Raw genomic sequence first — 12,895 nt, 5'->3', positions numbered from 1 at the left:
GCTCTGCATAAATGCATAATAAGCCACCCACTGTGGAAACTTACAGCTGTATCCCAAACATGGGGTAGGACAATATAATCGAACACATTTTCCATTCACCATACACTTTCTTCCCACTCTGAATCAGTTTTACAAAGAGGAAGTTTTATTCTTTGTATTTAAGGGAATAAGGATAAACACACACTTATCTCCCCTCCTATACAGCTACTTAAAAGATTTAACAAGTTCACATGGGTATGCTGCCAGGAGAATGGAAACCTCACCATCTTCTTTCCAGCTGAAGCAGCTGGGCTGGCCATACCATTACAAGACATCTTCGTATTCATTCCCTCCTTTATAGTCTATCAATGGGGATGATTTTTGCTGCCAAATCGCATCAAGGGCAGAGCAGAGAGAATCCCAACTCATGTTCACAATGGACACTTTATGATCCATGAACTTAGCTTCCTGCCCAGTGCTGTGTGTACAGTCAGGAGGGTCTATTGATAGCCCGTAGCTCTCCGTTCCTCCCTAAGTAAAAGCCACATAACTAGTTTGACAAGGTGTGCATTCAGATGGGAAGCCATGGGCCAAATGAAATCTACCGTGTTCCCGGATTGGCTTTCAGTGGGGTCCGGAAAACTAAATGCCTCATAGTGAATTGGCCTGCATGTCTGTCTCTCTGAACTAGAACCACCCTGGCTACAGCTCTCCCTGACCAGAGAAAACAACAGGGAAATACTGAGTAAATGGAAGAGGGATTTACAGAGAAAGAGAGGATCTAGGAGAGGAGCCAGTTTAAAAAAAAAATCAGGCTTCCTGGCTTCCCACTTCAAAGAGGGAAACACAACACTTTACCAGAGATGCTTTGTAAATCAAGCGGCCTCTTGATGGGACTGAAGGGGGCTGGAATTTGTTCATGGGGTAAAAGTTAAGCTCTCTAAGAGACACTACAAAGCCATATGAGTACATAGTGCCATAAAACTCCAAATATAAAAGTTACCAATGCTTTAATCAAACACAGGTGTCTCCTGCAGTAATGATCACAGAGATAATTGAAGCCTTTGTTTGGTTTAATGTTCTACAGTCCTGGGGTTCTCACTTTAGAAGTCAGTTCTGGTTTGGCCTGTCCTGGGTGCCTGAGAGGAAAGGGCTGCAGTGACAGAGTTTTGGATGCATGAGGTTCCTGGCTTGGTAGAGTCTAAGACGGACTAATTTTGCAGGCTATAGGATTCAACACCATTTCCAACAACAAAGCTAGTCTAAAAGACCTGGCTGTGCCCATTTTTGCTACATGCCCTGCTGTGAACCACTATGGCCTTCTTCCTGCTTCTCAGTGCCTCCACACTTTCATTCCCTCTGCCTGCAACAGCCTTCCCTAGTGCTCTAGATCTCCCTCTTGATCTAAAGTACTTGCGCTGCCCTCCTATCCTCCACGACCTCTCCCCAGGTTATTCCCAAACACATGACTGTAGTGTGGTGTGGAAATAAAAGCACAGGCTCGAAAGCCACACCTTCCAGGTTCAAGCCCTGGCACTGTCACTTGGGCAAGTGGCTTAAACTTCCATGGACTAATTTCTGCACCTATCCTGTAAAGGTAACAACACCTACCTCACAAGATTACACAAGTCAGTGCATGTAAAGCACTGAGAATAGTGTCTAGCACAGAGTAATATGCTAGCTATTACTTAATTCCTAGTACTGGGTTGCCCAAAAAGTCCATTTAGTTTTTTCCATAAAATAAAAGAACTTTTCATTCACACTTTTTTCATTTTCATCAGTAACTTTACTGATTTGGATATTTTGACTACATCTACTATCTCCCATGATTGGCTTCTTAGTGGGGAGAGGCCAGGGGTGCTGCTAAACATCTCCCAATGCCTAAGACAGCCCCACAGCAAAATATTATTTGGCCAAAATGTCAACAGTACCAAGAAACTTTGCAGAGCACTTTGACACGTTTGATCAGTAAAAACATGTCCATACGCTGCACAAATCTTTCTGAATTTCAATTACGTTTTTACCTTCTTCAAACAATAAAGTATAATATGCCAAAAATGGTACATATCTTCTCCCATCTTCAATATTAAAATGGCTGCACAAAAACTCACCAGTTTTAATAACTTTTTTTAAATGTACAGCTGATATGACAGCTGTCACAATAAAATCTAACAAAACTGTTTTGAATGAAGTTAAAGACAACTAAACACTACTAGAGTCATCATATGGAAAAAACTAAATGAATTTTTTTTGGCCAACCCAATACATAATCCTATCCGAAAATCCTGTTTTATTTACATGCTTGCTCTCTGTCTCCCCCATCAGCCTGTGAGTAGATCAAGAATGTACAGAAATGAGATGGAAGATGGTTTGCATTTGGTCATCTGATTTTCTGGGTGGCCAGTGGCCAATCCCAAAACAGGACGCAAGCTCCCCAAAGCCCATCAACTGTCCACACTCTGATATAACTGAACCCACAGAGCTTGAACGGCTACTCAGAAGTCTCATGTTTAAACTATGCTTGGAATGTTCCATAGAAACATGCATTTATTTTTAGGCAGAAAGTTGTCTTCTAAGCTAACCCTATGGCCCTGAAGCAGGCCGTATTTGGCAAGGACTGCTTTGTGGTTGTTTATTAAAGAGGCCCAGAATTTTCTCATGTCTAAGGTAGCTGCTAAGAGAACTCAATGAGCTGTGAGTTGTCTTTTTTAAAATATATATATATTTAATTTTATTTATTACTTTGCCCTGGCTGGCGTAGCTCAGTGGATTGAGTGCGGGCTGTGAACCAAAGTGTCGCAGGTTCGATTCCCAGTCAGGGTACATGCCTGGGTTGCAGGCCATGACCCCCAGCAACCTCACATAGAGGTTTCTCTCTCTCTTTCTCCCTCCCTTCCCTCTCTAAAAATAAACAAAAATTTTTTTTTTTTAAAGATTTTACTTATTATTTATTTTTAGAGAGGGAAAGGAGGGAGGGAGGGAGAGGGAGAGAGAGAGAGAGAGAGAGAGGGAGAGAGAGAGAGAGAGAGAGGGAGAGAGACATCAATGTGCGGTTGCTGGGGGTTCTGGCCTGCAACCCAGGAATGTACCCTGGCTGGGAATCGAACCTGGGACACTTTGGTTCCCAGCCCGCGCTCAATCCACTGAGCTACGCCAGCCAGGACAAAATTTTTTTTTAAAAATTTTATTTATTATTTTTAGAGAGCGGGGAAGGGAGGGAGAAAGAGGAGGAGAGAAACATCAATGTGCGAGAGATACGTCAATCAGTTGCCTCTCACACATCCCCAACTGGGAATCGAAATGGCAACCTCTTGGTTCTCAAGCCAGCACTCAACTCACTGAGCCACACCAGCCAGGGAGAATCATCTGTTTTTATGGTCAAATCTTGTTCCCTTTGAATCTCTGGGATGTTTCTGTGCAGCAGGTAGGAGCTGCTCCCTGACCTTCTGCAGCTTTGGGCCATGATCCGTTAACCAATGATTGCTAAAATGGTTCACAGTCCTCAAAGGACTGAATTCTCTTCTCTGGATTGTCCCTAAGTCGAGAATTAATGTAAGTAACAAAAGGAAAGGGAAATTTCATTTCTCAAAATGGTCAAGAAGGCCCCCCAAATTGGCCTATGCATTCCCTCTCACCCCACCGGCAGATGCAGCATTGGTGCCTGCAGGCCTAACAGCTCTGAAAGAGGCATCTTGATACAGACTCTGCTGTTTTACAGAAAGTCAAGTCCTACCAGACTTGGCAGCACAGATCAAATGATCAAAAAAATAAAAAATAAAAATAAATAATTGCTTCACAATCCTGGTGATGTTTACCATCTGGACACCTTCCAGGACTGGTTAGCAGACAGCCTGTAAGAAGGGTTGATTCATCAGACTGCCCTTGAACCAGCTTGACAAGCCGGCAGCTTCCAGACAGTTTGAATTCTGAAAATGAGTTTATTTCACAGGCCAAACTGGGAGATCATACAAGCCTAATAAAACTAAAAACAAAACAACAAAAAAACCCCTAAAAACTGCCTCTTCCAAACACAAGCCATGCTAGCAACAGCCAAAGGAGCACTTGGTAAAAGCATTTAATAGTTTCACCAGACACTAAGTCTAATGCAAAGATGTTCATTTCCTTAATGAAGAGGGGAATAATAGGGAAGAAAGCTTTATTTACTGCCAAGGTTAGGGCAGAAAGGAAGTGGATTTTTAAAAATGTTATCATGGAATGAACTGTGCTTCGGATTTGCTGGAAACCTGAGTTTTTTTTGTCTGTGTTTGTGAAAGCAGCAAAAGCTGTAGGCATATTTTGCCCTGCTATTAAGAAGTCACATAGCTGAGATTCCAACTCTAAATGCTTAGAAAAAAAGCACACAACCCAGCCACAAAACCAACAGTGGCTTTCACAGTGTATTCCCCTTTTTCTTTTCCCTCTCTCACGCGCAAATACCCTCCCCTCTCATAGATAAAACTGACTGGCCCGGTCCCACGTCAGGAACAGAGAGGCCCCTCCTCTCTCTACCCAGCTCAGCCACCATGCGAACGGGTGTTTTCTTGAGACCAGTTGGCAGCATCAAATTTCTGCCCAATGGCCCAACATCCGACCATTAGTGCTGCAGTCTGGTTCAGAGGCACTCCCTGCAAAAGTAAGCAACTCAGTTTCCATGGTAATATCAACTTAATACCTTTTATTCACACACCTGAATTTAGACTTATAGTAGAGCATTGTTGTGTTGACTGTCACCACGCTAGCTCACTGAGGTCCATGACTTCCAGCACCGCCCTTGGCTAGTGCTTGCTCAAAGAACGCCCATTTCAACAAAGCACGCGGAAGACCCACAAACCCTCCCTGCATGACACCCCTTCAAGAACCTCCACCATGTGGCTGGTTGTTGAGTCACTTTCAAGCTTCCTCCAGTGATGTTTTTCCTAACCTCAAATTGGCCTTCTCAACCATCAAAATGGAGGGAGGGAGGGAAGGAGGAAGGAAGGAGAGAGAAATGCACCTCTTACTTCCTGCTGTGCCCCCATTCTGGATGGCTGCTAATTAGCACATTCTTTAAAGCTGGAATCAGAGTCGTTACTGCACACAAGATAAGATATGGAAACTCTTTACCTTGGGCTTTTTGGAGATTAAAACTAAATATCTTCCTTTTACACAAGGAGAACAAAGAGTAAGGAGTACTGCCTGCCTTCCCAATCCACGTAAGACTGTGGCTTCTACCCACTCTCAACAGCCTTCAGAGGGCGAGGAGCAGGGGGTGGGGAGATGAAAAGAAAACCCACTAGAAAGCCAATGACAGACATCACTCAGCCCCACACCTTTGGGGGGAGAACTTTTAAAAAGCATAAAACAAACCACAATGTCTTCTTTATTCCTATCAGAAGCCATAGACACAAATGCTATTGTATTGCTAGTGTTCTAGCATCCCATTCAATCATTTCAACACCATCAACGACATTTCCCAAGATGACCTCACTGTGTTCTGCACAGTAACGGCCACTTCCAACTATTTCTGCCCTGTGTGGATAGTTCCACTGGAAGACAAAGAGTCTGTTCTGCTCTGATATTTGGAAGAAAAACATTGAAACAAGCCTTTCTTAACTCCATAGGAGGGAACTGCTTTCCTTTCTGAATTTAGGATTCAAATACCCAGCCGGGGTAGCACCATAGCTGACTAATGGAAGCAGCCAAACTTTAAGTGTCTATGTATGAGAAAGCTGGGGTTTTCAAAAAGAAAAGCTGTAGGGGGCGGGGGGTGGGGAGCAACGAACTCACAGTTCTTAATATCTACCATGGTGTTCTGGTTTCCTAAAAAACAAAAATTAAAAAAAATTAAAAATCCTAACATTTGGAAGCAAAGACAAATTCAATGTCAACCAGTCACGAGTGACACGTTCAAGTTCAGTATGGTGGGACACTGGGCAAGCAAGACGGGCTGCGTGCTACTGGGTACTGCAGTCACTCTGCCCTGCCAGTCATGGAATGTTTCCTGAGTCTAGTGAGATAAAGTTTTTTCCAAGTATAGCATGCACACACGGGAGAGTTTAAGTTTATCCATACCCTACATTAAACCTTGAATCAGAGTTAGAAGGTTATTCCCTTAAATTCTCTTGCAAACTTTCTGATTACTTCAAAGAGAATGTCTCTGCTTGGTACCATGGGCCTTTAGTACCTAACCGATACCTACCTGCCAATCTCCTTTTAACACAGGGAGCATGCCTCAGGCTCTGAGCCTTCAGCAGGAATTTAGCAACATTGTTGTTTTCAGTCTGTTTATTTTTTCAGTTTCCTATTTATGGCCAGAGAAGCTGGGTTTTCCATTTACCCAACTCCTACAACTTTTCATTTTAAAACAAGTTTTAAAAGACAAATTGACTTCAAGTTATAAAGTATGTAAAAGTAGCAGTAGGAATGGAAACATCACAAATGACCCGAAGTTTGGAAAGTGTGGAGAAACCATGGGAGCAGAGGAGAATGGGGGTGCACAACTGCTCTGGCTGGGCAACCCCTCACTCTCCCTTCTGAAAACAGGATGGTTCCTCACTCTTGGGGTTATGGGACTCACCCCAGGAAGGCAGGGACCAGAACAGAAACAGGTGGCAAATAACAAATCCCAAGGAAGCTCAAGCCACTCACTTTAGATAACACTTCAATAAATTACATTTAAGAAAAAGGCCACTGGCCTCTTCTGGAGTAACTGATGCTCAGACTAAAGAGAAAGCAACCAAGTTACACCAACCAGCTTTTAAAGACTTTTCCACGGACATTCCAAGTAAAGGCATCTGTTGTTTATGAGAGAAAGGGGGTGGGGGAGGACATAAAAGAACAACACTACCAAAAAAGGCACAACACCAAGGCAAATGTCTCCGGGATTTTTATAATCCCAGGGAGACTGCTACTTGGCTAGAACTTCCCAAACACTGATGTCAGGACACTCTTGCCAGTTAAATATATGCAAAGATTTCACTTTCTGGGGGAGGTAGGGTCCTCCTAGCTAGTAGGTTAATGTCTCCCCCAGTAAGATCACTCTTTAAACAGAGGCTAGAATTTTAAATTATGTTTCTCTTGATTCACTGAACCTTATACTCCTTGATATCTGGGAGATTGATTAAAATGTAACTCATAAACCATTTTAAAAAGCAAGTGTTACCTGTGCCACTTTCAGACACTTTATAACAAATCTGGCCCCTAGACTGCCAACACTGTAAAACTAAGTTTCCTTACATGTATGCTTTGATGTTTCAAAGTTTAAACTCATCCTGGAGGCTCACTCAAACCACCCATGATATAAAGACTTCTTTCAAACCTCATGGATGACAGGATTTGTATCTGCCCAAGTAGAAACTTCCACCTACCTTTTAGTAGGTCAGTGTTTCAGTTACCACTGCCATTGAATTACCAACTTGCTATCGCTTGCCTCCTAGTTCCATGAAAAAAGAAAAGGGGGGAAGGAGGACTTAGGACAACAGGAGTGCTTTTGTTATTCTGTAAAATAAATACATAAATAAAAGCAGTGGAAGGAAACTGAGGAAAGAGAACTAAAGGTGACTGATGAGAACATGGACATCACTAAGTGAAGGAAATAGGGCTAAAGCTGGGAAAAACAGGGAAGAGATAAACATGTTGACAGTTTAGCTACTCAGAAAACTTGAGGTTAGCTGTTCGCTAATTATGTTTGCCCTACGCCTCTCCTCCCCGCTAAAAATAAAATAGCAAGGGAATTTTTTTTAAAGAACCCTTAAATCTGGTCAAAGGCTTGTTACAAGTCCCAGCACACTCTAAATCAATACAGCAAAAGCCTAATGTGTTCATCTCAACAGCCTCAGAAATTCCTTGAGCCTTCTCAAATCAATTCTTTTTGGCTCCATTCTCTTTGCAGTCATCTGCTAAATAACACTGCCAGATAACTTACTTGTACCACTCACTTGGTTAGCTCTGAAAATGGGCACTGTCTGGCCAAAGTCTGCCATGAATCTGCCATGACTGTAGTATTGTTTCAATTGCAAAACTCTCCACCCCAGAGGCTTACAACTGGAATCCAGACTTGTCCCTGCTGCCCAGACATTTGATTAAGAGGACATTTTGAGAGTGCAAGCTACATACATTTTAACTGACCTCCCTGACTGCATCTCAGTTAACAGCATCAACAGCACCTGGATATTAAAACACCTCCCTGATTTCTGGGGTTGTTTTCCTCCAATACTTGTACCCAACTTTCCCCACATGGAAGCCCACTCAAGGCCAGACAATTGGCTTCCATTAAATGAAACCAACTAGCACCCGTTTCCAATTGGAGAGTGAGTCAGCTCCTTGCTGCCAAAGTAGTGTCCTAGTTGGTCTCAGAAGCCAGAATCAGGGAGGGTGTTTCAAAAGGCAAAGGGCAATCCTGGGCCCATGCCCTGAACCACCTAGGATTAGAGGGTACAACAGGCACTACTCCATGGCACCAACAAGATTTCAGCTCTCAACTAAATGTATATGAGTGTGGCTACAAGGGGCGCTATACTCCCAGCCATTCTCCCATACCTCACCATTTCTGCAGCCATCAGAAAAGCCGTGTTCTAAAACACACTGGGGGACAGGGAAAACACAGTGCTGCCAGCTGAATAGCTTCCCCTATCCCTCCCCCAAAAGGGCAGAGTATATCTGCCACCCCTAAACCCTCCCCCCACAGTCTTATTTCTAGATGACAACTGAGTTTGGTGGTGGGAGTTGTTGTGTTTCAGTTTTTTTGTAAGTACGTTATTCAATTTGGAAAACGGCTAAGGACATGTTAGTCTTAGCCAGACCCTAAGAGGCAAGCAATTAGAGTAATGGAACAAAATAACAGATGGCTACTCTGGGGCCTCCATCATCAACCTAAAAAAAAAAAAAAAAAGAAAAAAACCCTATTTGTAGAAAAACAAAACACCATCAGAACTTTCAAATAATTAACTCATACCTAATACAGCCAAAGGTCGGGTTCTAAACACTGAGGTGCTACAAACAGTGATGTTTCAATGAACATGCAAGCTTAGCAAAGGAGGCATTTCCTCTTGCTGTGCTGAGAAGTTCCACAGCAGCTGTCAAGAGACCTTACCTGTCCAGGAGAGTAGGGGGTGGGTGAGGTTACCTTAGCCTCTTTCAGAAACTGGGAGGGGGAACTGTGGCCTAGAACCATAATTGCTCAAGAACTTACTCAAAAACCAGACCAATCCGTCTCCCAGCCCCCAGGAGAGCACTTAGGGTCTTCTCATGTCATAACTGTTACATTACCTACTTATCTGGAAATGCCTTGGTTACAGAGGTCCGTACAAATCAGAGCAAAGGTAAAGCCTCCGGGTAAAAATGAGAACCACCAGGAGCCACACACAACCTGACTTGGGCCAACCGTCACTTAATTCCTAGAAATATTCAATCCCACACCTTTTAAGGGTCTACAGATGTCCTGGACACAGCTTTTTAGAGTGAATATACACAAGACACAGAACTGCCACTCTCCATGTGTTCAGTGGCTCAGTCTTGAAGAGGCAAGAAGGGCAACTTGTCAGACTTTCTGAGTATGTGTGTGGAGGGGTTCCTCTTAGAAGGGAGAGAACAGCACAAACTTGTGTATATACTCCTTTCTGTTACTCCCTCCCCCTTTCAGAAAGGATCCCTACCACATAATAGGAAAGTGCACAGCAATGAAGCAATATTTCTCCCCAAAGAAGTTATGTATAAATATTTTATGCAGTAGGTATAAGGCAGGACATGCTGGAATCTGGCCCTTATTGAGAATCTAAAGCACTGGTATTAGAGCACGCTATGAGCCAGCCTTTCCCTCAACTTTGCCTGGTCCTGGAGGAAGGGAGGAGGAAGAATGACACACAGCAGCAAGGACTTGGGGTTCCTGTGAGTCCTGGTCCACGCCCAGAGCCTGGATGGTGCCCCAGCCTCACCCTGTATGAAGGGAGGCTAGAACCCCGAGGGAACACCCTGACTCCCAGAAGAGAGTGGAACTGAGCTAGCAAAAGGAATCACTTGGAGAGGAGAGGGAGAAGGAAGGTCTCCCATTCCCACTACCTGAGGGAAAAGGGTCAAGAGGCTCAAGCACCTGGAGCAGAAGACAGATCCCAGACATTCCTCCAAACAATCCCACAGCCCCTTTCCCCTCCCAACTTTCCAGTCTCTTGGCAACCCCACACTGCCTTCAGGTAATAAATTATTGCTGCGACTGTAGAGTAGGTCTCCCTTTCCTCTCAAAAAGCATTTTAATGTCAGATTATCTCAACCTGCCCACCCCGAGGTAGGTGGGGCAACCAACGGATAAGGACACCACCACCAACCCGCCACCCCCACCACTGATGAGGAAATTCAAGCAGAGGTTGGTAATTTACCCAAGGTTACGCCAGGCTCCACCCCAGGCTCCACCCCAGGGACGGTTTGGAACAGCTGTTCTTTTACCCTTTCCCCTCTAGACTGGGCTGCCTGCACGAGCTCCAGAGCACCAACTCACACCCTCCAGAGGCTTCGAATCAGTCTCCACTCTTTTCGAAGCTCAAATCCCTTGAGTCTGGCCCCATGTTCCTGAAAAGCTCCACCAAGCTGACACTCCCAAAGTCCCATGGACACCATGACCAGCCACGAACCTGGGGAAGTAATTTCAGATCTCCAGGACACATTAAATGCCTCTACCTGAGAGGACCTCCCACCCTCCTGGAACATACCTGTACACAGCCCCCTCCCACACATGCCTGCTCAACACACTTTCTTCAGCGCACACTCCAACCCTCTTACATCAGCTCCGCGTTCCCCGTCCAGACACACACCACCTTCTCCGGGCCTCCCACTTCTTTTGATCTTTCTTTCACTACTGTGGGTCCCTCCTAAATTGCTTCCACACCCCAAAGTGCCACCTAAAAACAGACCCTGCTTTATGATCTCTTCATCCCTCCCGCCCCTGCCAAAATACACCATTCTTCCTGAATATTCTCACATATTCCTCCCACTTTTTCTCCCTTCACAACAGACACACTTCCAATCCTGGGGGGGGGGGCCGCATCTCCAAAAACTCCCCCACCCCCCTCAAAAAACCCCCTCCTTTCTCGTTCTATTATATACTCATTCCCTAAGAAGGCTTTCATTTTCCTAAACTAACCTCCCTCCCATTATTCGCCATTCCATTCCGGCTCACTTCCCTCCCCCATCATTCTCACCTTTTCCAGACCTTCCCCTCAGGCTCCTCCAGCCCTCCTCAGTTCTTCGGAAACCCCTCCTCAAAACGACTCCAAACACTTTCCAGCTCTCGCAGCCTCTCCACCCCTCATCCATTCCTTATTCCTCCTATCTCCGCCTTTCCCTTTAAAAAGGGGCACCCCAAATAAATCCTGCCCCTTGGAGAACTCACTCACAGGCCCCTGGCATCTCCCAGCCTCAGACCTCCTTCACATCCCCACTGGTCCCCGCGCCCCGAGCCGCACGTCTTTGCACACCCACTGCTCTCCGGAGCCCCTCTCCTTTCGTCTCCGTCTCCCCAGTCTCCTAATCCGCCTGCCACTCTCCACACCCCACGACCCCTTCCTCACTGGCCCTGCTCCGCTCAGACTTCCAGAATCTTCACGCCCTTCAGAACTCCCCCACCCCGAGGCCCCCAGAATTCCAAACCCCTCCAGACCTTCCCGCACTCTGAACCACCCCCGCCATCCTCCAGCTGCTCTTCGGACCCCCCTACCCCGAATTCTCTCCTGACCCCCGAATTCCAGACCCCGGTCCTCTCATCACCCTAACCCTCCAACGCCGCCTCGGACCCCAATTCCATTTTGGACTGTCCAATCATCTCCTCGGTTCCTCCAATTCCCCGCCCAGACCTTCCCATTCCTTCCTCGGGCTCCGAGTCCTGTTCTTCAGACTTCCACATTCCCTCCTGGGCCGCCAATGATTTTTTCAGACTCCCAATTCTCCCTCAAGTTCTGCAATTCCTTTTCAGGACTCCAAACCCCTTCCCAGACCCGCCAATTCCTTCTCAGACCCGCCAACTCCAATCGCAAACCCTCCAATTCCCTTTCAAGACCTCCGACCCCCTTCCCGGGCCCCAGTCTCCTTCGCAAGCCCCATTCCAGCCCGTCGGGCCCTCAGGCCGCGCACCTTTCGCTGCTGCTTCTCCCAAGCCGGGTCCAGCAGCAGGTCCCGGTCCCAGTCGTCCTCCTGGGCCATGTAGTCGCCCATGCTGCTCCCGCCGCCGGCGCCATTGCCCCCGCTGCTGGGGCCGTACTGGTACGACTGGTTTGCCGCGTGGTAGTCCACCATTCCGCCGCCTCTCGCTAACCCACCAGCCGGTCCGCTCCCGCCTCAGCTCCCGCCCCTCTACCCGAGGTGCTACCGCCGACGCCGCCGCCGCTTCAGCTGCCTCAGCCCGCCCTCCGCCCGCGCCTGCGCACTGCCCTCCGCGCCTGCGCACCGCGCCGCCGCCGCCCTCGCGCGCGCGTCCTCGCGTGTGGGCGGTGCCAGTCATGAATGATTCATAAGGTGGGTCTCGCCTTCAGGCCTCAACCTGCTGCGGCTTGGAACGCCGTCCCACTCAGCAACACTAACTCAACAAGTATTTATTAAACGCTTACTGTGTGCTAGACTACGTTTCGCGCATTGACACGAAACAAAATAGACAAAAATCGTTGCCTTGATGGAACTACTTTCTAGAGAAGGAGACAACAAACACAATTTTAACACACTATTCTAAGGTGAAAATGTTGAGAAAAATCAAGCAGGAGTTGAAATGTAGTCAGGGTAGCCTTCACAGAGAAGGACGTTTGAAAAAGACCTGAAAATTTCACGAAATGGACAGGGAAGTTAAGTAAACTAGAATTCATACTGGCTGACTGGAAAGGTAGAGGACTTGGACTTCTTGGACTTGCATTCAACAAACGTTCACTGAGCACCTATATTGCCAAGCACTGTTCTTGGGTGT

At 46.3% G+C, this 12,895-nt stretch overlaps 1 protein-coding gene across 5 annotated transcripts in view; it reads right to left on the bottom strand.

Annotated features, from left to right (window-relative positions):
* The window catches only part of ACTN4 (actinin alpha 4), a 70,152-nt gene extending 57,761 nt beyond the window's left edge, over positions 1–12,391 (bottom strand). For 2 of the 5 annotated variants that reach the window (XM_028530437.2, XM_028530440.2), the window contains exon 1: positions 12,076–12,345. In XM_028530437.2, coding sequence (XP_028386238.1) covers positions 12,076–12,237 — 162 coding nt within the window. In that variant the 5' untranslated portion in view covers positions 12,238–12,345. Of the gene's footprint in view, positions 1–12,075 lie in introns of all 5 variants that reach the window. The other 3 variants (XM_028530441.2, XM_028530439.2, XM_028530438.2) reach the window with 3 other exon arrangements.
* Positions 12,392–12,895: the final 504 nt, after the last annotated feature.

This window comes from Phyllostomus discolor, chromosome 12, assembly GCF_004126475.2.
Source record: "Phyllostomus discolor isolate MPI-MPIP mPhyDis1 chromosome 12, mPhyDis1.pri.v3, whole genome shotgun sequence".
In the NCBI taxonomy this organism is placed as follows: domain Eukaryota; kingdom Metazoa; phylum Chordata; class Mammalia; order Chiroptera; family Phyllostomidae; genus Phyllostomus; species Phyllostomus discolor.
Note: the sequence above shows the minus strand (reverse complement) of the source record. Positions and strands in the feature narration are given on the sequence as shown.